Source organism: Zalophus californianus, chromosome 1, assembly GCF_009762305.2.
Source record: "Zalophus californianus isolate mZalCal1 chromosome 1, mZalCal1.pri.v2, whole genome shotgun sequence".
NCBI lineage: Eukaryota > Metazoa > Chordata > Mammalia > Carnivora > Otariidae > Zalophus > Zalophus californianus.
The window spans coordinates 145331605-145357132 of record NC_045595.1 but is presented as its reverse complement, the minus strand read 5'-3'; the positions used below and the strand labels follow the sequence as shown (position 1 = coordinate 145357132).

Here is a 25528-nt window from a genome sequence, read left to right as displayed (position 1 = left end):
GCTCCACAGCAGGTGTCCATAGATCAATGTGCCAAAGTTAAAAAAAAAAAAATCCAAATAATCAGCAGTTCCAACACTGTTGAATTTTCAAACTTGTCCCACCAAGACAAGTTGTAGAGTAACAATCTAGATCTTTCCAGGAAGTGAAGGTGTAGCCCCTGGCATGCCTCCTGAGAACCCTATGTCATGCACTACGAAGTATCTGCCGTTGCTGCAGCTGTCGCTCCATTTGCAACTTCTCAGTCGCAAGGACAACAGGGAGAACGGGATCATGAAGGAGGTGGTCCCAATCCACAAGGCTGCCCTGGGAAATCTCGGTGGTCTTTGAGCCACAAAGACGGAGATCAAAAGCGGCTCCAGCCCCAGACGGGACCCTCTCTGGGAAGATCTCTGTTGGTCCCCACAGTCTCTCCAACAGGATCTCATCTAGCTCCTCATCATCTTCCTCCTTCAGCTCCACCTCGGTCTTCTTGGCATCGCTCTTCGACAGCAGTTCATCCAGGGACGGGGCACCTCAGTGCTGCCGGTGGTGGCCAGTACTCTAATATTCAAGACATTATGTTCTCTGCTTTCACCATGTTATGATTTGGGGTGTCCATTTCTTTTCAGCATAATTGGAAACTTTTTGGCTCCCTGACTATGTGGATAAGGGTCCTTTTCCATCTATAGAAAGTAATCTTCCATTGTTTTTTTTCAAATATTACCTCTTCTCTCTTTTTTATTTATTCTCCCTCTGGAAGTATGATTAAATGTATGGTAGACCTTGTTGGTCTATCTTCCGTGTCATTTTAACTTTTACTTTATATTTTCTATGTCTTTGTCTGTCTGGGTATATTTCAACTAATTTCTTCTGTTCTATCTTCCACATCCCTAATCCTCCTTTCAGCTGCAGTTAGCCAGCTGTTAAACCTGTCTATTGAGGGGCGCCTGGGTGGCTCAGTCTGTTAAGCATCTGCCTTCAGCTCAGGTCACAATCTCAGGGTCCTGGGATCGAGTCCTGCATCAGGCTCCCTACTCAGATGGGAGCCTGCTTCTCCCTCCCCCTCATCTCCTCCCCCCAACTCGTGCATGCTCTCTGTTCTCTCAAATAAATAAAATCTTTTTTTTAAAACCTATTGAGTTTTACATTTCAATTTTATATTTTTCTTTCCTATGAGTTGTTTGATTTTTTTCCACATTTGTTGCTCTTTTGTCATATTTTCAAGCCTCTTTTATTTTTTTATTTTTATTATTTTTTTAAGATTTTATTTATTTATTTGACAGAGAGAGATACAGTGAGAGCAGGAACACAAGCAGGGGGGGTGGGAGAGGGAGAGGGAGAAGCAGGCTTCCCGCTGAGCAGGGAACCCAATGCAGGGCTTGATCCCAGGACCCAGGGATCATGACCTGAGCTGAAGGCAGGCGCTCAGAGACTGAGCCACCCAGGTGCCCCTAAGCCTCTTTTATTTTTATATTACATTAAGCATACTTATTTGATATACCATATCTGATAATTCCAACATCTAAAGCTTTTTAGGTCTGAATCTGCTGTCTTGTTTTTGCTGGTTCTCACTCATCATGCCCTGTTTACTTCTATGTTTACCAAATTATTTTATTTTATTTATTCCTTGGACATAACCTGTGGGAATTATCTGAGGCCAGGGATGAGGGCAAATTTCTGAATTCCACTGAAAAGGATTTACACTTGCAGGTACCTGGGGGCATCAAAATCTGGGACCAATTTTGGTCATATTATTGGCTCCAGGTTTTTGTTTTTGTTTTCTTTTAGGGAAGGTGGTGCCCAATCATGTGAATTCAGGCTAAAATCTATAGGGACGGCAGGCTGGTGGTTACAATCTCAGAACAGAGATTCCCCCACCTGCACCCTGATTCAATTAGCCTCAGGATCCAAGAAGACAGTTTTCCTTACAGTCCTCTGGGGATGGAATAGTTTATTTCTAGGTCCCCTTTATATTGAGAATGCAGTCCTCTGGAGTCCCAGCTTTGAGAGAGTCTCCTGTTAGGCCTCTCTCTCGAGTGGGCTTCAGGATTTATCTTTTGTCCTGCCAATCTTGAGAGATCACAAAAACCCATGCTCATGTGCACTCAGTTTTGCATGTGTCCTTAGTCCAAATCTGGCTTCAAGGCTCTGCATACCTCTCTTGGCCCCTACTCTGGTGCCTTAGCATTCCTTACCTTTTGCTCAGCTCACATATTATTATATTATAATTGCTTTTATATAATCAATATATAATATATATTATATATAATATATATAATATAATTTATATTTATAATATATAATTTATAATAAATGTAATTTATATTTATATAAATAATAGAGGACTTCAAGAAATATATTATATATTATTTATAATAATATAATATAATTTATATTTTATATAAATAATACAGAGGACTTCAAGAAAAACTGCCTTTCTTGGAATCTAATGCTAATCAGATTAGGGAGGGCACAGGTTCTCCCCTGAGAATGTGTACCCATGAGCCTACCCTCAATATAGCTCTTCAGCCTGAATTCACATGATTAAGTACCACCTCCCCCACAAGAAAAAAAAAAAACCCCAAGCCTGGGGCCAATAATGATTAGAAATGGGTCCCAGACTTGGGATGCATATACAGTAATAATACCAGATAGATTATATATGAATTATTTATATTTATATACAGAGAGAGGGTTGGCATAAGAAATAACCATGCTGAGAGATAAGATGGGGGTTGTGAAAAGCTAAGTTAGTTTAAACCATGTCAGGCTTATTTTCAAGGGAAGTCACACACTTAGGAGTCAGCCTTGGTCAGAGAATCTTGTGGTCATTATTTGAGGGGATAACAGGAAACGTGAGGGGACCGTGCTGCAATCACATCAGTGCTTTTTCAGGATGTGCCCCAAACTACTATGGGGAGTTTGGGTGTCTCCACAATTATTGAGGGTAGATGGGATGGGAAGATGCTACGTCTAGGCCTCGGAAGCTGGTTCTAGAACTGCTGAAGGCTGCTCCTCAGTGCATGGGAGGGTGGGCGACCGTGGAACCTTTGGGACAATGACTTGAACATGAGGCCTCTGGAAGAAGCCAGCCTGCGGCCATACAGCCTACAAGAGTGTAGGTCTGCTTTCCGCCATCCCAGCCGAGCCCTCTCTTATCCCGCCCCTCTAGGGTCCCACACGCTCTGCCCACGCCCACGCCATTGGCTGGGCTGCTCCATCTCAGGGGTGTGGCTTGCACCCCTGGAATCGAATTTGGTCTCTAGAAGGGCTGTTTGACAATTCGGTGAGAATTTTTAGTGTATCTAATAGACTTTTAAGCAGGGAAGGAACCACACAATGTTTGTTTTATATGCTTTTGTCACTTAGCAAAATATCAGGAGCATCTTTCCTTACATTATAAGCATCCCCTCCCATGAGCCACAATCTCTCCATCCGTTCTGTATCTCCTTGCTCCCTCTGTTCTCTGCAGTTGGCACCTTCCCTTCATCATAAACATGTCTGATTCTCTACCATTCCTAGAAAAACAACCAACCAAAACTCTCTCTGAAGCTGAAGTGCCCTCTATCCACTATCCCTCTCTCCATTGCCCTGCACAGGATTCCTTAAACCATCCACGTTCACCGAATTCGCTCCTCACATCTTGTTGGCCGTTCAACCTGATACAGTCTGGCTTTGCCCACCTCCACTGTGCCAACACAGTCGCCTCAAGAGCCTCCTTGCTTTTCCAATTGTCAAACCCCAATGGCCACTTCAGGCTCCTACCTTGCATGCCATTTGACAACAGGGAGCCCTTCCACAATTCCTTCCTACACTATAAGAGGCTGGGAAACAAAAAGCTACCTTTTGTAGATCCCCTTGAAGTTGGGTTATGCAAATTAGGTTTTAAGAATTGAGAAAGCAGGGGTGCTTGGGTGGCTCAGTCGGTTAAGTGGGGTTAAGCGTCTGCATTTGGCTCAGGTCATGATCCCAGGTCCTGGGATCGAGTCCCCTGTTGTTGAGCTCCCTGTGGAGCCTGCTTCTCCCTCTCCCTCTGCCCCTCCCCACCACTCATGCTTGTTCACTCACTCTCTCTCTAATAAATAAATAAAATCTTAAAAAAAAAAGAATTGCGAAAGCAGATGTGAGACAGGCCATATTTCTGCAGTTGGCATTGTCTTCTCTGGGCAAAGGTTATGGAGACATGGAGTTTTTTCCTGCAGCAGCTTTCCAATGTTTGTCCCCAGCTGTGGGGGACAGAGACACAACTGCGGTTACGGTGGTGTCCTGATTCTCAGCAACCAAATTTGACTGAGTTCCAAGGGAGCCTTTACACCTGCCTGAGTGTCACACAAATGGGGACTCCTCTAGTCAGTTACTCCTGGGTGTTCGGAGAGTCTTTCTGGAGGCCCAAGCTACAACCCATTCTTCCAATGCACCTGATGATTTTCAGTCCCTGTATAAATTCCTTTTCTGCTGGCTTCTCTTTCCCATACTGAAGTGTGGTCATTTGGTACCAGAGGTAGGTCTAGGCAATAAGCCTTCAAGGATGAGGACATGCCTATGCTAAAAGAAAATAACTCTGCATTGGCAGCAGGGGGACACCTGGGCCCTGCTTAGGCCTCCTGGGCAGTGGGTGCGCTGGGCCATGGCTCTGAGAAGCGCAGACTACCCTTGTGCTTGTCCCTGCAGCTCTCCAAAACTTTTCAGTCCACCAGCTCTGTCACACCAGTGAAACCATCCCACATTCACCTGCTTTTCCAACTTGACCACGCATCTCATTCTGATTTCATCCAGTGCCTCCATGTTGAAGGGCCCCTTGTCACCCTTCTTCTGGACCTTCTGGGCCCCAGGCCCCAGCCCACAACTGCGTCCACCCTGTGGGGAAAGGGAAGAGTAAAAGGGCCCAGACACATGTTACCCTCCCTCCCACAAGAACATACATACATACACACATGGGAAAAAAAGAAAATGAAGAAAATAACTGGCAGTCTACCTTCCACATCAAAAGTGTTTTTAAGAATGAGGCAAAACAAAAGATATTTTCTGGCAAATCCAAAACTGAAAGATCTTCACAAGCAGACCCTCATAATTTTCTAAAGGATAATAATATATATATTAGGCAGAAGAAAAATGATGCTAGAGAGAAGATCGGAGATGGAAGTGGGAATAAGGAGCAGAGAAGTTGGTCATTAGATGGGAGATATCTGGGAAGCAGCAGGCAAGTAAAAGTCATCCCTTCCTCCTGCTGTTTTCTTCTGGCAAGTAAGGTCAAGGCGATGGGTAAGTTTTCTTTCTTCTTCTTCTTTCCCCTCCTCTTCTTTCTTTCTTTCTTTCTTTATCTTTCTTTCTTTCTTTCTTTCTTTCTTTCTTTCTTTCTTTCTTCTCTTTCTTCTTTCTTTCTCTCTCTCTCTCTCTTTCTTTCTCTTTCTTCTTTCTTTCTTTCTTTTCCCTTTCTTTCTCTCCTCTCTTCTTTCTTCTTTCTTTCTTTCTTTTTCTTTCTTTCTTTCTTTCTTTCTTCTTTCTTCTTTCTTTTTCTTTCCTTCTTTTCTTTTTCTTTTCCTTTCTTTCGACTTTATTTATTTATCTGACAGACAGAGCACAAGCAGGGGGAGCGGCAGGCAGAAGGAGAAAGCAGGCTTCCCGCTGAGCAGGGAGCCCAACTCAGGGCTTGATCCCGGGACCCCGGGATCGTGACCTGAGCCGAAGGCATCCGCCCCAACGGGTAAGCTTTCTGCCGCAGTGTTCCATGCTAACGCACCCAGCTCCGTGGGTGCTGGCAGGCAGCTGTGGTGGTTTGGGCCACAGCTGCCGGATCCTCGCTTAGCAAAACACAGCACCATGCTCTTGAAGTCAATAGTGCCGGTGGTAGCCTCCTGTGTTGCCTTCTCCTGTGTTTCTTTCTTTCTTTTTCTTTCTTTCTTCCTTTCCTTCTTTCTTTTTTCTTCCTTCCTTCCTTTTTTCTTCTTTCTCTTTCCCTCTCTCCCCTTCCTTCCTTCCCCTCCCCTCCCCCTTCCCTCGCTCTCTCTCTCTCTCTCTTTCTTTCTTTCTTTCTTTGTAATCTCTATAATCCAAAGTAGGGCTCGAACTCACTGAACTCACGATCCCACAATCAAGAGTGGCATGCTTAACCAACTGCTAACAGTTGGCTTACAAGGCTTACAAGTCCCGCAGTCCCCACTGGCCCCACTCTCACCAGCTGTGCATGCAGAACTTGGCGCTCCAGAAACATGACGTCTTTCTGTAGTCGCCTCTTCTGTCCTGCCTTCTCCACCCCAGCGTCTTTGCTCACATTGCTTCCTTTGCTGGATGTGGCTTATAATATAAAGGTTAAAACCCTCTTGGCGTGGTAGGCCCAGTTTCAAATCCTTGCTGTCACTTGCTCATGGCGAGAAGGGCCACTCAATCTGTAAACTGAAGTCAATAGTACCCACCTCAGAGCTCTGTGAAGACAACATGAAAAAACAAACAGGGATGCCTGGGTGCTCAGTCAAGTGTCTGCCTTCCGCTCAGGTCACGATCCTAGGGTCCTGGAATCGAGTATCGCATCCAGCTCCTTGCTCAGCGGGGAGTCTTCTCCCTCTGCCTGCGGTTCCCCCTGATTGTGCTCTCTCTGACAAATAAAATCTTAAAGAAAAAACAAACATAACAGTAGTTTCTTTCATTCATTCATTTTGCTTCAACTGCCGAGATCCCCTAGACGCCCTCCCCAATCTCATTTCCACAGAACCCTGTGCTGCGCGGGACACGGACCCCTGGCGCCATCTGATTGCTTCTCAGCCTCGTCTGGTTGAGCTTCCCCCAGGTATGGGATCCGTTCGAATCTATCTCAGCCCCTCGAATCCACCTGATGGGCCTCCGGTGGGGCCAGGGTCAAGGACAGAGTCGGAGGTCCCCAGAGGAGGTGACAATATAACAGGGCACTGAACTTAAGTGCGGGAAGTTCTCCAGAAAGAGCCAAGCGCTGCAGCCCTGCGGCTTCCCAGGCGGAGGCGAGGCCTGCTGGACTGGTCCCTCCGTCCCGGGGTTCTAGGGGGCGGAGCCAACAAGACGGGGTGTGGCAACTACTCACCTTAACCCAATCAGGATACGAGGCTGCTCATGCCTGCACAAGAGCACGCTAAGCTACCTGCGTGGAGATCCAGTCCTGCGGCCACGGCTGGGTGGCCTTCTCCAGCCCCGGGATGGAGGGAGGGTTGGGGAAGATGGGGGGGCGGGGTGACTGTCTCCAGGAGGGCAGTGGAGAGGCAGGTTCTAGAATAAAGGGACAGCGCCCAGAGTCACGGATCTTTGTGGGGCCGGGGAGCGGGCGCTGATAGCCACAGACAGGGGCATCCCCAGCGCGTGTGCGGGGGTTGTGTGGAGGCAGGCAGCAGGGAGAGACCATCTCGGTGGCAGGGGTACTGCGAAGCGGAAACCACTGCGCTGGGCGCGGGGGGAAAGCTGGGGAAGAGATCGCTTCAGTGCGGCGAGAGGACGGGAAGGGAGGCCGCGCGGCTGCAGCGAGCCGCGGGTGTGCGGAGACACTTGTCTTTCTCGCTGAGTCAAGGGCGGGGACTGCTCTCGGTGCCCCTCCCCCCGGGCGCAGCCCAGAGTTGGCCCTGGGGACACAGCTGTGAGCCAGCGTGGCCCACAACGGCAGCCATTGTGTGGTGGCTTCTTCCAAGGAATGTTCCTACCTTCAAACTTAAACTCCCTGACAAAGCTCTGGGGCACTGCTTTCCGGGGGGCAGTGGTGATCCCACGGTTCGGCCGCTTCTGGGGATCCAGCATTTGGAACAGGTTTTAAAGACAGCAGGGTCGGGACTGTCAGAGGCGGCGGCCCCGGCGCAACAGCCAAAAGCATCTTCACATAAGACGCACAAGGACCATGTCCGTCAAGGCCAAGATCTTGTGCCCAACTCTGAAGTCCATCCCAGGGGTAGAGGGTAAGTGTGGCTCTCCTGAGTCCTTTTGCCTGTTTGGCGTCGATTTCATCCTCATATCGACCCTGATGGCCACAGTAAGCCCTGCAGGGCGCCCCACCCTGGAAGCACAGGAAGGCCTGACTCTGGCTTCCCCCTTCCCCAGGTTGGCCAAACGTGCCCATGTTTATCCTTTCATTAACAGAGAATGCAACATACAGCACTGAACACACCTAAGGGAGAGTGGAAGACAGTAAGGTACCTCCACTAACTGGCATGTATCTATTAACTATCTGTGACACGGGGCTCCCATCTGCAAAATGGGAACTCTGCTCTATAGTGGGAAGTTTCTGGGTGTTAATTCTGACAATGACTCCCAGTTTTATGAGTCGAAAGTGTCTGAGGGTGAAGAATGACGTTCAGAAGTGACGGTGAGGTATGTCCTCCTTAAGGAAAACTACAACCATCTCTGCCATACTGTATGTTCATCATCCTCTCCCCCGCAAAGGTCCAGACTGCCACCAACCAGAGCAGTAGGTGCTCGCCCGCAGGGTTGCCTGCAGCATCCTGGACGACAAGCTTTTGCCCTTGTCCCTGCCCCCATGAGATTCCTGGGCAAGGAGCCCATCTTCCCAGTCTGTGAAAGGGCAGGCATGACCTGAAGTGCACCCGGCAAGGCCGGAAGTGGAGATTCTTCTCCGCTGAATTAACAGATCTATCTGTGCTTCACAGACTTAGTGCTCAGCACTTTGAAGCGTCTTTTGGGTCGTCCTCACAGGGACCCTGAAGGTAGCATGATATTCCCATTTTATAGATGAGGAAAGTGAGGCTCAGTAAAGTTGCAGAACCACGCAAGAACACGAGCTGGTACCAGGAATGGATTCAAGCCTAGGCCTCGGTCTGGGTCCAAAGCTAGCGCTCTAAAGTATACTCACAGCCTCGCCTCCCTTTCCCGAGAAAGCGTCACCACAAGCTTCCTGTGTCTCCTAGGTTGGGGCAGGTCAGTGCTCAGAGCCCGCAGACCCGGGTCTGGGGGACAGTGCCCGCGATAATGTGGGCCCCCCTGCCTGCCTCCCCAGTCTCCAGCATCTGCTGGCCTCTTGGCAGCTAGCAAAAGTAGGAAGGGAAGCAACTGCCCGTCCTCCCTGCCTTGCCCTCCTACCTCCCTGACCCCCATCAACTCTCTGGAGCTGCTCGGGCCGACTCACCGGCGCGCGGCCTCTGGGCTGCACCTGCGGCGCTGGCGGCGTCCGGCCCCGCCCCCCACCACCCCGAGGGCCTGCACTGGGGGTGGGCCCGGAGCCGACCCGACCAGAGGGCGGGAGGTGTGCGGTGTGTCCTCAATGCAGCCGCCGCTCTGCCCGGCCCGGGGAACTAGGCGCACTACGCAGTGCGCCAGGAGGGGCGGAGAGGGCTGGAGACAAGTGCGCCGGCGGGCGGGGCTGCCCAAGTGCGTCCCCTGAGGTCCCGGGGTGGGCTGTGGCCACAGGGGGAGGGTGATTACGGAGGGTCCGCGTGTCTCCGGGGCCTTGGCACGCCGGGCAGTGATTGCGCCCTCCCCTCCCCGCATTCCAGCTCATTCCCCTAGCAGCCCGCTACTTGGCGCACCACGCCTGGGGAGCCCCCTTTTTAGCACGAGGGACAGTGAAACAAAACATCTCTAGGCCACACTTCTTTTGTCCTTAAAAATGACAATTTCTGAGTTGGGGCGGGGATTTGCTAAGGCTATGATGACCTGCTTGGAGAGGAAGAAGGTCCGGGAGGAGAGGCGCCGCGGCGTCTTTCTGCGGGCCTTGTCGCAGAAGCGGCGCCAGACTGGCAGGGTCGGTTTCACCCGGGACGCAGCTCGGTCCCAGCAGCCGCCAGCTGGAAGCAGTCCCGCGGCGGGCGCCGCTATCCCCTCCTGCGTTCCGCCAGTCGGGGCCAGAGGGCTGGCCCCACGTTGCCCGACAGCCAGGGCTGGAGGGGGCGGTCATCGTGTGCCCTGGGGCCCGGGCTCCCCTCTCGGACGCCAGGCCCTCGGAGGTGGCGGAGCAGAGCGTGTGGGGGCGGGCGCGGGTGCGAGACTGCGAGCCGGCCTCAGGGGGGCTGGGCGGAGGGCGTGGGGTGGTGCCGCGCAGGACGCGGCGCGGGCAGCACCTCTCCCGGCCCCCGCGGGGGAGAGAGCCCCCCCCCGCGGGCTACGGGGCGGAGCTCGGCGCGTCTTGGGGGTCTTGCGGCCTCCGGGCCCCTGCGGGCGCCGGGGGGTGGGGGGCTGGGGACGCGGGGTGGTGGCTGGCTGACTACGACACTGCCCCCTAGCGGGGGGAATGTTTCACTAAACCGCCCGGTGGAGGCTAAACAGGCATAGAAGAGAGCCTCCCTCCTTCTTTTCCAAATCAAATGCTTTCGGGAAGGTCTTTAGCAGCATCCCTTCACCTGTGTTCTCCATGCTTCCCAGCAGCTCTCTCATTAAAAAACAAAACAAAACAAAAACCCTACTTTATTGAGATATTCTTTACATACAGTAAATACCAGAAATTTTACATACTGTATACAGTTCTATAATTTTTGGCCGATGAAAACACCAGGCTAACCACTGTTCCAGTTCAAGATGTAGCACGTTTCCATTACCCCAGAAAGTTCCCTTCTGCCCCTTTGCAGTCAATCCTTTACTCGCTCTTCCCTGGCCTCAGACAGCCACTCATCTAATTCCTATCACTATACTTTCCTTTTCCCTGGCATTTCATATAAATAGGACCATACAGGATGTGGTTGTTTGTGCCTGGCTTCTTTTCACTTAGCACACTGCTTCTGAGAGGCATCCACGTGGTTGTGTGTATCAGTAGGTTCCCTCCTTTCCTGAGTGAGTAGTACTGGATTGTGTGCATTGACACAAACTGTTTATCCATTTGGGACATGGGTGGGTGGATTAGGGAGGCCCAGCTGGCCTGGTAGCAAGGTATCCTCTGAGGACCCCGAAGGACATTTGGGTTGTTGTTGGACATCTGGGCTGTTTCTGGTTTTGAGATTTAGTGAATAAAATGCCTTAAAAATTCCTATAGGGGCGCCTGGGTAGCTCAGTCGTTGGGCGTCTGCTTCGGCTCGGGTCGTGATCCCAAGGTCCTGGGATCGAGCCCGCGTCGGGCTCCCTTCTCCACGGGAGGCCTGCTTCTCCCTCTCCCACTCCCTCTGCTTGTGTTCCTTCTCTCTCTGTGTCCCTCTCTGTCAAATAAATAAATAAAATCTTTTAAAAAAATTCCTATAAAAGTCTTTGTGTGGGGGCCCTTTGGTGGCACAGTCAGTTGGGTGTCCAACTCTTGATTTCGGCTCAGGTCATGATCTCAGGGTCATGACCTCAGGGTTCAATATCAAGCCCCATGTTGGGGGGCGTTGGCAATCAGCGGGGAGTCTGCTTCTCTTCCTTTGCCCCCCCCTGCTCCTGAGTGCTCTCTCTCTGATATAAATAAATCTTTAAAAAAAAAAAGTCCTTGTGTGGATCTATGTTTCCATTTGTCTTGGGTAAAATACCTACAAGTGGATGGGATGGCTTGGTTGTATGGCGTTTTTAACGTTTGAGGAAGCTGTGTGTCATGAGCACACTATAAGGCGTACACACGAGGTTGAGTCTTTCCACAGTGTCAGCTTTATTCAATCATAAAGCAAGGTTAACGTAATTATAAAGGCAGGTTCAGGATTCCAAACTCAATGACATTTCACACATGTGATTAACTTGGCTTCTTACACAGCACACAGAGCAGAACACAGGACAAGCCACACAGCAAACAAGATAACAGAAGGGTGTAGGAAAGTAAACAAACCAGACTCGAAGTCCGTCTGTAGGTGTGCGGTTGAGATAAGGCCTTGGGCTGGTGCAGGTCAGCTCTGGGCACTCACTGCTTCTTATGTTCAAGCAGGAAGGATCTCAGTTCCCTCCGGAGAACAATGGGCAGAGGAGTGGGCGGGAGCTGCCTTTTTTAACTGGTCAGACATAAAGGGGTCAGGTCTGAAGAGTCTGACAGTTTGCTGCAAAAATCCTCCCCCTTTTAAAGGGAATTAATGTGTTTGGGCTCCTGCAGATGTCCTCTGGTTCTGCTCATTATCAGTCCTGGGGTGTCAGCTGACGCTGGTCTCAGCGATATATCCTAGCTGCAATACCCTTAACTGCTTATGTCATGGCTTGACCCAGGCTTCTGCTTGACACAAGTGACCCCATCTTGCTCTCTACACTGTCAAAACTGTTTTTCAAAGTGGTTTATACTATTTCATTTTAATTAATTAGTTAAATTAACTAATTAATTTTTTAGAGAGAGAGCGCGTTTGAAGCTGGCAGGGCTGTGGGGGAAGGTAGGGGGGAGAGGGAGAGGAAGAGAGAGAATCCCAAGCAGGCTTCATGCCCAGCAGGGACCTCAACCCAGAGCCGTCTCCTTCCTCACGACCCTGAGATCATGACTTGAGCCGAAATCAAGATTCGGGCGCTTAAATAACTGAGGCCACCCAGGAGCCCCAGTTATACTATTTTAATATTACCACCAGCAATGCTTGAAAGTCCATTGTAGTTTATTTCTGCATTTTCTTAAAGGTAAAAAGCCAGTTTCTAATTATGACAGTGTCCAATTTATAGAAAATTTTTCTTGGTGGTTTATGTTTTGTGCCTAAGAAGTCTTTGCCTACCTTAAGGTGAGGTCACAAATATATTCTCCTAGAATTGTACAGTTTTAGCTTTTTGTTTAGGTCTTTGATACATTGAAATTAATTTTTATTTTTCATAGTACAATGGGAGGTAAGGATCAAGGGTTCATTTTTTACCCCCCACATGGATATCCAATTTCCCAGCCACCATTGAGGACCACTGGTCCAGGGTGATGGCAGGTCTCGGAGACGTAGGCAACTGGTGAATGAAAGTTCCAGTCCCTAGATAGGGAATATGGGAGGTGAGCAGATTTAGGGGGAAGATTTTAAGTTTGGTTTTGGCTACCTGGCACTTGGGAGATTTCCAGGAAGGTTTGAGGAATGCAGTTGAACTTTTGAAGCTCAGAAAAAAAGATTCTGGATTGGAAAAACAGTCTGGTTGGCCATCAGCATGTGGAACAGTGGTTTCTAACTTGGGGTCTCTATACCCAGGAAATTATATGGAGAGTTTTGTGTGTATGCATATATCTGTATTGTTTTTCCTGGGGCGCATAATGGTTTCTAATTTCAAAAGGGTCTGGGGCCTGGTCTTTTGGAGCACAACACATCTGTAAATGGAGAATTTACTCCTTATTATAGTTGAGAAATTCTACAGTTAGCCTTGCAGAGTTTTAAACCACTTGGAAATAATAACCACACAATTTATAAATGGAGTGTTACAGCTGAAACGCAACCAAGAGAGCCCCTATTTTGAACCCCTCATTTTCAGATGAGGAATCTGAGATCCAGGAGGTAAATGCAGTTTCTCCAAAGGGGGGGCACCAAATCAGTCAGGGCAGGCTAAATGCTGTATCAAATAACCCCAAATCTCAGTGCCTTACCATAATAAAGGTTTATTTCTCTCTCATTGTCACAGTCCATTGTGGGTCAGTGGGTGAGGGGGGAAGGGCTCTAAATATACTAAAAACTATTACATCGTATACTTTAAATGGATGAACTCCATGTTATGTAAATTATGTCTTGGTAAATGTTTAAAAAAAAAAAACCAAAAACCAAAACCAAAACAAAACCGAAAAACCCCCAAAGGGTCCGGGACCCTACAAAGACTTAAGAACCACTGGAAGACAGTGGTGGATCCATAGGAATACTGTCAGGACAAGGCGAGACACCGGCTCATGTCCCCCCCTGGCTGCCCAGCTGGAAGGTACTGTATGTCCCTGGGATCTTTGGCTCTCTAGCTGCCAGGGTAATGCTTTGTCATCCTTCGGTTTCTTTGTGTCTCACTGACGTCCTTCCTGCTTTAATGTACGTTTTTTAAAAAAGATTTTATTTATTTATTTGACATAGAGAGAGAGCACCAGCAGGGGGAGTGGCAGAAGAAGCAGACTCCCGGCTGAGCAGGGGGAGCCCAATGCCGGACTCAACCCCAGGACCCTGGGATCATGACCTGAGCGGAAGGCAGTCACTTAACCAACTGAGTCACCCAGGCGCCCTTTAATGTACATTTTTAATCAAAGTAATATACATGCACAGTTCACAAAGTTCAGATAGACACCCAAAGTTGACATGAGAAACAGCAGCCTGGTATGAGAGCCTTTCCTAAGCCTGAAGATGAAATGGAGTGAGCCTGAAGCCTTCTCTTCTCTGGGTCAGGGCTCAGCCTCCCACCTTCCCGTCCTCCAGTCCCCTGCCTCTTCCTTTGTCCCCCTCCTCTTTCATCTCCCTCCTCCTCGCCGCCATCTTGAATCAGGGACTAGATTCTGTGGGAAACTGGAAGGTAGGTGCGGTGCCTGTGCTGAAGCCATCCCCCTGTTCTTGGCCCCCATGGGGTGGGACCAAAATTCTCAGGTTGTGCGGGCTCAGGAATAGCTGAGGTCTTGGCTCAGGTCCTCCTGTGCTTTTCCCAACTCACAAGTGGCTGGTCCGCTGTGCAGCAGTGCTTCTCAGGTCGTCAAGGGGCCGGAGTCGGTGCCTGGGGCTGGAGCTGGCGCCGCCGCCGCCGCCAGTGAGCCGTGTGCCCCGGAGCAGGCTGATGGTCCCTCTCTCTGGCCATCCCAGCGCCCCGCTGACTCTTGCACCCAGCGCGCGAGCCTTCAGTGATGGCGGACATCCTGCCTGCTCTGTGCTGTCCTCAGCCGCCTAACAAAACAGCTCATTCCCCTGTCCCCACGCGTCTCCCAGGATGCGAGGAAGCAGCCACGCCATCAGGGGAAGGAATGTTTGGACCTTGTCGTTTGGACATACCATTTGATTCAGGGGACATTTTTACCCCCAAGGAAGATCTGAATCAACATATTAAATCCAGATTACACAAATATTGGTTAATGTTGGACAGAAAATTTTCCAGAGCAAACTTCACTAAGCTGACAATTACTTGATCAATGTTCTTTTTAAGCATACAGTTTTCTTTTTTAAGTTTTTTTTTTTTAAGATTATATTTATTTATTTGAAAGAGAGAGAGAGCACATGACCGGTGGGGAGGGGCAGAAGGAGTGAGAGAAGCAGATTCCCCAACCAGGACCCCGGCCTCATGACCTGAGCCGAAATCAAGAGTGGGATGCTCAACCGACTGAGCCACCCAGGCGCCCCTTAATGAACTATTTTTATTTTTTAATTTATTTTTTTATTTTTACAATATTTTATTTATTTATTTGACAGAGAGAGACCCAGTGAGAGAGGGAACACAAACGGGGGGAGTGGGAGAGGGAGAAGCAGGCTTCCCGCTGAGCAGGGAGCCCGACGCGGGGCTAGATCCCAGGACCCTGGGATCATGACCTGAGCCGAAGGCAGACACTTAACGACTGAGCCACCCAGGTGCCCCTTAATTAACTATTTTTAATACAGCTTTTAAAAAACTACTAATTTAATGGCCTATTTTGGTTCCACTAACATCTCCTGTTCCAGTGTGATGCAAAGTGCTCAGACATTACGCGTGTGTACCTGGAACAGCCTGAGCCGGGGCCTCGGAGGATTTGGATCCGCAGCGCAGGAGCCTCATCTTCCGTCTGAAACGGGAAGGGGAACCGCTGGATGTGAAGAGCGTGACTCTGAGTCAAGACTCAGCTCAAACCTGGGTGAGCCGCCCTCAGCTGTGCGATCTTGCATTCCTCACTTAAGTCCCCTGGGCCTCATTTTACCTCTAAAATCGGGATGAGTACCTATCACCTACCTCAGAAGAGCTCTTTGTGGCACATCAAAATCCTAGTAGAATGAAATAATCACTTGTGCAAAGCTCCTAATCCCAGCATGTAGTGCGAGCTCCAGGAACGTTAGTTACCCTGTTGTTAACCACATCCTCCGGGAAACAAGTTCTGTATTTGCTCTGACCACTGGGTGGCACCACAGATTTGATTCTGTGACTGTTTCCTTCTCAAAGGCAGCTTTTGTATTTGAACCACAGCAGTTTTCTGGTATTGTCAAAACCAACGGATTATCAGCAGTTTCATCTAGGTCTGCCTTAAGCTTGCGGTGCGGCTTGCCCTGGGCTGTTTTCGTTTTGGCTTTTTTTTTTTTTTTTTAAGATTTTATTTATTTGAGAGCGAGAGTGTGTAAGAGAGAGATCATGAGCAGGGGGTAGGGGTAGAGGGAGAAGCCGACTCTCCACTGAGCAGGGCGCTTGGAGGCAGGACTCATCCCAGGAGCCTGGGATCATGGTCTGAGCCGAAGACAGACGCTTACCCGACTGAGCCACCCCGGATGTCCCTCATTTTGGTCTTGTGTCAGCTAAACCCCGACCCTTTTCAGGGACTCGCCCACTGAAGCTTTTAGGAAGACTGGGCTGTGTCCCTGTTTGAGCCTGTCGAGAACCTCCACTTGCCATCAGCCAGGAATTGCTGCTAGACACTTCGGGGGTCAAGGACTCATCCAAACTGGAAAGAGAGAGCCAGAAAGATAGCATCAGAGTTAAGGACAGAACCAGACACACAGAGAAAGCGGTAGGCTGGTGATCACAGGATCTGATTTGCAGAAGCAGAGGTTCCCCATTCTACAACACCATGTCCAGGTAACCCTGACCTCTGTTCCTTGCATCCTGTTACCTTTCTCTCTCATGAGGGATGCTGGCCTTGTACCCCCAGGATTGTGAAAGAAGTTGAGAAACAAAGATCTCAGATCATTAACAGAATTGACTGGTGACCCTAAGAAGTGGGGAGTGGCTCACCTGAAGGCTGGGTGAGGCTCCTGGCCCAGTACTCCTAGGCCAGGGGACAGGCCCTCAGGCAAAAGAGCACATCTTGTCTGACCTAAAGCTAAGCAAGGCTCCATATTTGTATGTGGGGCGGAAGTCCTTTGGGCCCTCTGTCTGTGGCTCTCCAGCCAAAGGGACCCCAGGTTTTTCTGGGTTTTTCTATAGATGAACTTGGATCTGTTGAAGGAATAGGAGCACTTGATGAGTAGCTTTTCCACATTTGTGCATTTAACAGTTTTTCAGAGACAAGGGTTGGGATGAGAAAGTTTTTTTGTGGTGAAGAATTCAAGTGGATTTCTTAAAAAGTGGCTATCTTCCAGAAATATAAAAATGGTTTAATATTAGGAAATCTGTCACTATAATTTTCCATATTAATAGATCAAAAGAGAAAAATCATATGATAACCACCATAAATGCTGACAAATTCAACAGTTTAATCTTGTGAACACTCTTCATACAGTAGGAATAGGTGTATACTTCATTAACATGATAACAATATTTATTTTGGTATCAAAGGCAGCCTTGCGCCTAATGGGACACACCAGAAGCTCTCCCCAACTCGAAGTCAGGAACAAGAGAGATAGTCCCTTTTTACAGCTATTATTAACATTTTTGTGGATGTAATAACCAATGTGATTTGATAAGAGTAGAACATAGAGGCACAGAAATTGGAGAGGAGGTGGAACCATTATTATCTGCAGATGGCATAATTTTATACCTGGAAAAACCCAAAAGATCTGACTCGAAAACGTATTAAACACCAAATGCTGGGGGAGGACATAAAGCAGCAGGAAATCTCATTCGTTGCTGGTGGGAATGCAAAAATGTAACAGCCACTTTGGAGGACAGTTGGTGGTTCCGTACAAAACTAAACAAAGTCATACCATACGATCCAGCAATTGTGCTTCTTGGTATTTACCCACATGAGTTGAAATGCCACACAAAAACCTGCAAGTGGATGTTTTATAGCAGCTTTATTTGTAGTTGCCAACACTTAGAAACAGCCAAGATGTCCCTCACTAGGTAGACAGATAAGCAAACTGTGGCACATCCAGACAATGGAATATTATTCAGAGTAAAAAGAAATGAGCTCTCAAGCCATGAAGAGACAGAAGCAGCTTAGGTGCATATCGCTAAGTGAAAGAAGCCAATCTGAATAGGCGAATGTATAGCATTCTCAAAAAGGCAAAACTATAGAAATAGTAAAAAGATCAGTGGTTCCCAGGGGGTCATGGGGAGGGAGGGAGGGATGAACAGGTATATACAGGATTTTTAGGGCAGGGAAACTATTCTGTATGATATTATAAAATAGATATATGTCATTATATATCTGTCAACACCCAGAGAATATACAACACACAGAGTGACCCCTAATGTAAACTATGGACCTTGGTTGGTAGTATGTCAACGTTGGTCCATCAGGTATAATAAATGTACCATTCTGATGGTGAGGGAGGCTGGGTGTGGTGGGGGAGGGGAGGAGCTGAGCGGTTGTGGGGACTCTATACATTCCATTCAATTTTCCTGCGAACCTAAAACTGCTCTCAAAAAAAAAAAATCTATGAATTAAAAAGAAAGTATTACAAACAGCAAAACGATTCAGTAAGATGTCTGATTTAAAATTAGTATTCAGTGGGGTGTCTGGCTGGCTTAGTCGGTAGAGCATGCAACTCTTGATCTTGGGGTTGAGTTGGATCCCAACGTTGGGTATAGGGGTTACTTAAAAATAAAATCTTTAGGGGCACCTGGGTGGCTCAGTTGGTTAAGTGACTGCCTTCGGCTCGGGTCATGATCCTGGAGTCCCGGAATTGAGTCCAGCATCGGGCTCCCTGCTCAGCGGGGAGTCTGCTTCTCCCTCTGACCCTCCCCCTCTCATGCTCTCTCTCTCTCTATCTCATTCTCTCTCTCAAATAAATAAAATCTTTAAAAAAAATAAAAATAAATAAATAAATAAAATCTTTAGGGGCATGTGGGTAGCTCAGTTGGTTGAGCGTCCAACTCTTGGTTTGGGCTCAGGGCATGATCTCAGGGTGGTGGGATCCACCCCGTGTTGGGCTCTGTGCTCAGTGTGGAGTCAGCTTGGCCTTCTCCCTCCCTCTCTGTCTTTGACGCTCTCTCTCTTTCTCTAAGTGAATAAATAAAATCATAAAAAAAATAAATAAATCTTTTAAAAAATTAATATTCAGAAACCATAGATTGCACATTTACAAACAACAACTAGTTAAAAAACTAATGGAAGAGGTGGTGCCTGGGTGGCTCAGTCGTTAAGCGTCTGCCTTCGGCTCAGGTCATGATCCCAGGGTCCTGGGATCGAGCCCCGCGTCCGGCTCCCTCCTCCGCGGGAAGCCTGCTCCTCCCTCTCCCACTCCCCCTGCTTGTGTTCTCTTGCTGTGTCTCTCTCTGTCAATAAATACACAAAATCTTAAAAAAAAAAAACAACAACAACAACAAAAAGCTAATGGAAGGAAATAATCTACATATACTAACAAAAACAATAACAAAAACAAACAATAACAACCACAAAATGAAACAGCTGGGAATAAACCTAATGAGATTTATGCAGTACACTTATGACTAAAATTTTAAAATTTTACTGAGGGATACAAAAGATGATCTGAACAAAGGAAAGACATAGCCCATTTTTAGAAAGTCCATTTATTCTGGGTTGTATAAATTTAACGAGTCCCATAAAATAGCAACAGGATCTTTTTTGATAACCAAACCACTAAGAATATCCAGGACAAAGGTAAAGACCCCAGACTTTATTAGAGATTAGAGTGTCTTATCTTATCGAGCTAAAATAATTAAACTAGTGTGATACTGGGCCAGCAGTAGACAGATCAGTGGAACAGAAGAGAAAGTACAGGAATAGATTCAAATACAAGGGAATTCAGGATATGATAAAGTTTTGCCGAACAAACAGGGTGGTCATCTGAAAAGCTCAGTTATACCCACACCTTCTACTTCACAGCAAAATAATTCCGAGACGGGGCCAAATATGTAAATGTTAAAACATGAAACCACAAAATAGTGGAGCAGCAATGGGAAAATGAAAAAATAACTTTGGGCATGGGGAAGCACTTCTAAATATGGCATAGCACCTGTAAGCTTCGAAAGAAAAGGAGGAAACAGCGCTACACACAAGGAAGGAAATTCACTATGCAAAAGACACCATAGTCACAGGCAAAGTCAAAAACTAGGAAGGAATCACAAACATACCAACAGATTCATACTAAGAGAAATGTAAATCAGAACTCAGTGAAGTACCATTTTTACCTGTTTGTTTAGGAAAAATCATAAAGTCTGGCCATAGGTGGTGAGAGAGAGGAGGAGATGAGTTATTTTCATATGTTGGTGGTGGTTTTGTCAACCAGGGCAATCTCTGAGGAGTGCAATTCCGTAATTTCCATAACAATATTATTATTTGTAAAGACAAATTTTGGTTTATATACGTTATTTCCATACATTTACTCAGCATTCCCTCCTTTATCTTCTGTCTTAGACTACTCTTCTGAGATCATTTCCGCCTGCGGTGCAGGTCTCTTGATGGTAAACTCTCAATTTTTACCGCCCTCCAACTTGGAAGATAGTCTCTCAGAGTTCATAATTCTACATTGACAGTTATTCTGCACCCGTATTTGCAAAATTGTATTCACTAGCTTCTGACTTTTCCTGTTGAGAAGTTGGCTGTCTGCCTAGTTGTTCTTTGCAGGTGACCTGTTCTTTCTGGCTGCTTTTTTTTTTTTTTTAAGATTTTATTCATTTATTTGAGAGAGAGAATGAGAGAGAGAGAGCTCATCAGAGGGGATAGGGTCAGAGGGAGAAGCAGACTCCCCGCCGAGCAGGGAGCCCGATGTGGGACTCGATCCCGGGACTCAGGATCATGACCTGAGCTGAAGGCAGTCGCCCAACCAACTGAGCCACCCAGGCACCCTATTTTTTTTTTTTTTTTTAAGATTTTATTTATTTATTTGACAGAGAGAGACACAGCGAGAGAGGGAACCCAAGCAGGGGGAGCGGGAGAGGGAGAAGCAGGCTTCCCGCCGAGCAGGGAGCCCGACGATGCGGGGCTCGATCTCAGGACCCCGGGACCGTGACCCGAGCCGAAGGCAGACACCCAACGACTGAGCCACCCAGGCGCCCCTCTTTCTGGCTGTCTTTACCATCTTATCCTTGTCTTTTTGTTTTCAGTTTTCAGTTTTCCTGGGCTGTGTATGGATTTATTTTTATTTAATCCTGCTAGGTATATCCTGTTTTCTTTCCCAGACCTCTGATACAATGTTTTCTACCAGTTCTAAAAATCTCATGGCCATTCTCTCTTTAAATACATTTTTCCCCTTCATTCTCACTATTCTCCATTCTTGAGGTTCTGGTTATGTACATAGACTTTATCAGAGCATTGTACTCCCACCTTCCTGTCTCTTACTCAGGGCCTCCTTTATATTTCCCCCTCCTTGTCTCCTTGTTGCTTTTTGCTAGTTTATTTACTCCCAGGTCCCCCATTCTTTCTTTGTGCCTAATTGGTATTTTATGATGAGAATTAGATTTTCATTTCAAAAAATTTTTAAAAATCTATTCATGTCTGATCATCTCTGACTGCTTTATTATCTCATCTCTGTGATTGCTTTAAACTTTTCATATATAGCTGTATTTTTTTAAAGCTTTTATTTAGAAATAACTTCACATTCGCAGAAGAATCATAAAGACAGTAAAGGTACTCAGTGTCCCTTCATGCTAACATCTTATATGACCAGGGCATAGTTACCAAAACGAAGGAATTAACATCAGTGTAACACTATTAACTGAACTGCAGACTTTATTCAGATTCCACTCACTTTTTGTTCCAGGATCCCATCAGGATACTGTGATGTACTTAGTCATCATGACTCTTTAGATTCTTACAGCTATGATTGTATCTCAGTTTTTCCTTGTTTTTCATGACCTTGACTTTTGAAGAATACTGGCCAAGTATTTCTTTTTTCTTTAAAGATTTATTATTTATTTGGGGGGGAGGGGCAGACTTCAAGCAGACTCCCAGCTGAGTGCAGAGCCGAACGCTGGGCTCGATCTCATGACCCTGAGATCAGGACCTGAGCCGAAACCAAGAGTGGACACTTAACCAACTGAACCACCGAGGCTAGTCAGGTATTTCATAGAATATCTCTCAATTTGGGTTTGTCTGATGTCTTCTCATGATTAGACCTCAGTTTTGGATTTGGGTGAAGAATATCACAGAGGGGCAGGGCTCTCCTCATCATCATATTGGTATCAACCATCATGATATCACTGATAGAACCATGATTTATTACTAGTAACATTAATCTTGTTTATTTGGTTAAGATGGTGTCTGCCTGACTTCTCCACTGTAATATTATTTCTCCATCTCCAACTTCTATTCGTGAGAAGCCAGTCACCGAGTCCAGCCCACCCACAAGGGGAGAGGAATTAAACTCCTTACCCCAGAGGGAAGCGTATCAAAGAATTTGTGGATGTATGTTAAAAACCGATGCAGTAATTAACAATATTTTGGAGAAATACTTTGAGTCTTTGCAAATATCCTGCTTCTCCTTAGAGTTTGGCTCACTAACATGAGCATTTATTTGTGGATCTTACCTGCAGGAATTATCACTAGTATACAAATGGTGATATTCTATTTCACTCATTCCTTCTACAGCTATTATTTGAAATTCTTCTGTAAGGAAGATTTGCCCCTTTCATTCACAGATGTGTATTTTACATGGTTATAAAAAAAGACTTTCAAATCAGCAGGAAAAAATTGGACTGTTAAATTGAAGGCAGGAGAGGAAAAACCAACAGTAAAATGTATGGTAAATAGAATATACAAAATAAGATAGAAATAAGTCCTAAAATAGCAGTATTTTATTTAATGTAATTATTTAACAATAATTACAAATAAAATGGGGGCAGGGAAGAGAGAGAGGGAGAGGGAGAGAATCTCAAGCAGACTCCTCTCTGAATGGGGAGCCAAACACGGGGCTCAATCCCACCACCCTGAGATCATGACCTGAGCTGAAATCAAGAGTTGGGCACTTAACCGACTGAGGCACGCAGGTGCCTCGTATTTGATTTTAATGAAGCCACCTCCTCAGGAAGAGATGTATCAAAGCAAAGCTATAGATGGTTTGATTGACTCAGTTAATAATCTTAGGAGTGAAGATGTATTGAGAGATGGAGGCACCGGTTTCCATCTCCCAGAGGTGAAAGGCAGGATGGAATCCTCCGAATTAGAAACACGCAATGGATATGGATTGGTTTGTAAAACATAGTGTTAAATGAAAGATAAAGTGAGTAGGAGAATGAGATTTATTAGTCCTGGACAAGGTTTGTTAGTTAAAGCCACATGCACACAAAAACATGCCTGTCTTGCAAAGATGCAGTGATACCCCTCAAACATATCAGAACGAATACCCAAGGTGGGGTTGGGGAGGGTTCCCCCAGGAATTGGGCCAAAGGATAAAGGGAGATGATAAATAAGTAAAACAGAAGAAGGGCCTTGGGGGCTGATGATGTTAAACTCTGAGCTGAGGCCCATGATAAGCTCAGCCCTGTCCTTTCCAGACACACACCTGATGGCAAATCTTGCCTATCAGCAGAAAGGTTTGTGTGTGTGTAAATGATTCTAGTGGTCATGTGGCCTTTGGATTGGAAATTTGCCCCGGAAAATCACAAGTAACTGGAGCCCGACGGTAGCTCCGGAGGTGGGCACTGCCCATCATGGCACCAGGCACTGGGTCAGCTGCCCTCCCAGCCCAGGCAAAGTCCCTTCAAATTGCATCTCTCTGTCTTGGGGGAGCCACACCTGCTGAGCTGGAGCCATCCAGAAACTGACTCCAGCTCAGCGTGAGCTTCTGGATTTCTTAAGCAGTAAGCGTGATATCCTCCAGGCCGGCTTCCCAGGTGGGTGAGGTTTCTCCCTGCGGCTCCCTCTCCCCCTCACCTCCTGTTCCCACAGCAATGTATGGCAGGGGAGCAGGTCCAGCAAGAAATCTCAGAGAAAAAATGGTCCCAAATGCAACTTGCAGAGCCTCAAGGAGTTTTTTAAAAAAACGTAAAACTGCCAAAGGACTTGAATAGACATTTTTTCCCAAGAAGTTATACAAGTCGCCAGTAAGCACAGGAAAAGAGGCTCAACATTCCTATCAGGGAGATGCAAATCCAAACCACAATGAGATAGCACTTCACACCCATTGGGATGGCTAGTCCAAAAAAGAAAAGAGAAAAAAATAACAAGTGTTGGAGAAGATGTGGAGAAATTAGAACCATTGTGCATTACTGGTGGCAGTGTGGAACCGTGCAGCCACTGTGGAAACAGGAGGGCAGTTTCTCAAAAAATTAAACATAGAATTACCATATGGATCCAGTCAGCCCACTTCTGGGTATATACTCCAAAGAACTGAAAGCAGGGGCTTGGAAAAGATATTTGTACACCCATGTTCACAGCAGCATTATTCCCAATGGCTAAAAGGTGGAAACAACCCAAGGGCCCTCCGACAGCTGAATGGAGAGGCAAAATGTAGTATCTACATACAGTGCAATATTATTTACCCATGAAGTGGAAGGGAATTCTGCAATACGCTACCATAAGGGGGCAAACTTAAACACTGCATGCTAAGTGAAATTAAGCTAGTCTCACAAAAGGACAAATACTGTATGATTCCACCTATAGACAGTAACGAGAGGAGTCAAACTCATACAGGCAGGAAGTTGAATGGTGGTTCCCAGGGGCTGGGGGGAGAGGGAAATGGACAGGTAGTGTGTAATGTGCACAGAGTTTCAGTTGGGAAGATGGAAAAGTTCTGGACACGGATGGTCGTGATGGTTGCTGAGCAATGTGAATGTGATCATTGCCACAGAACTGTGCACTTAAAAATGGTTGAAATGGCAAATTTTTATGTCATGTATATTTTACCACAATAAAAAAATACAAAGGTGACTAAGAGGAGACTGTGCCAAGCAGATACGTTTCAATCAGTGCCACCTCCACCCTACCCCTTGGGGGTCCTTCTCAGTCTCGGAGGAAATCCTCGCCTGAAGCGAGGGAACCTGGCTTTTAAAAGGTGGTTTAGGGGCACCTGGGTGGCTCAGCCGGTTAGGCATCCGACTCTTGATTTCGGCTCAGGTCATGATCTCAGGGTCCTGGGATCAAGCCCCATGTCATGCTGTGCACTCATCGGGGAGTCTGAAAATTCTCTTTCCCCCTCTCTACCTCTCTCAAGTAAATAAATAAATCTTGAAAAAAATTAATAAAATGTTGTTTAGCCTCTGATGGAAATGGAAATGGGAAGAAGAGTGAGGGCTTCAAAAGCTTGTGGTCCTGGGTGAGGATATTTCTTGTCATCCTCTGCTGAGCAGGACCCAGCTCCTCTGTCCTGTTGCAGGAAGAAGGGCTGTCAAGAGGGGTCGGTGCTTACATTTGTGACGGCATATCCATAACGTATGCATGGGTGCTCGCACACACACTCATTCAGAGCTGGCGTCTTGCTGAAAGAAATCAGCTAATCAAACCGATCCTGGGTCTTAGGAGCGGGGGCATCTATCAGCCTGGATCCTCCTCCTCCCGAGCCATCTCCACTCTCCGCTGTGGGGCCAGAGACTCCTCAGCCAGGAGGGCTGATGGCCGAGCACATCTGCAGGCAGAAGGTGCTCTGGGCTCTTGGTACCCCCTGCAAGAGGAGGAAGGGACTTCATGCCCTGAACGGAGCTCAGCTGAGCAGCCAGCAGGCTGAAAAAGCTTTGCTGCAGAATTCCGACCTCCTCGAGATAAGCTCAGAGCCCCACCCTTCTCCAACCTCAGCGGGGCCAGCACTTCTGTTATCAGTGGCGAGTGCGGGCTCTGACAAGTGGTGA

The 25528-nt window shown here is 47.2% G+C and overlaps 2 protein-coding genes and 1 pseudogene across 6 annotated transcripts in view; 1 reads left to right on the top strand and 2 right to left on the bottom strand.

Annotated features, from left to right (window-relative positions):
* PIGZ (phosphatidylinositol glycan anchor biosynthesis class Z) overlaps nt 1-10092 on the bottom strand; it is a 21559-nt gene extending 11467 nt beyond the window's left edge. For 2 of the 5 annotated variants that reach the window (XM_027587322.2, XM_035724241.1), the window contains exons 1-2: nt 7032-7237; nt 4712-4837 (exon numbers count right to left, since the gene is read on the bottom strand). The gene's annotated coding sequence lies outside the window, so the exon portion shown is untranslated. Of the gene's footprint in view, nt 1-4711; nt 4838-6393; nt 6445-7031; nt 7238-9071 lie in introns of those variants that run through there. The other 3 variants (XM_027587320.2, XM_035724244.1, XM_035724240.1) reach the window with 2 other exon arrangements.
* LOC118357258 lies at nt 127-1556 on the bottom strand (annotated as a pseudogene).
* Nucleotides 7061-25528, top strand: LOC118357256. Its single transcript, XM_035728871.1, has 4 exons — nt 7061-7122; nt 7225-7887; nt 15379-15548; nt 25203-25528. Exons 1-4 carry the CDS (start codon nt 7061-7063, stop codon nt 25526-25528), a joined length of 1221 nt encoding a protein of 406 aa, XP_035584764.1.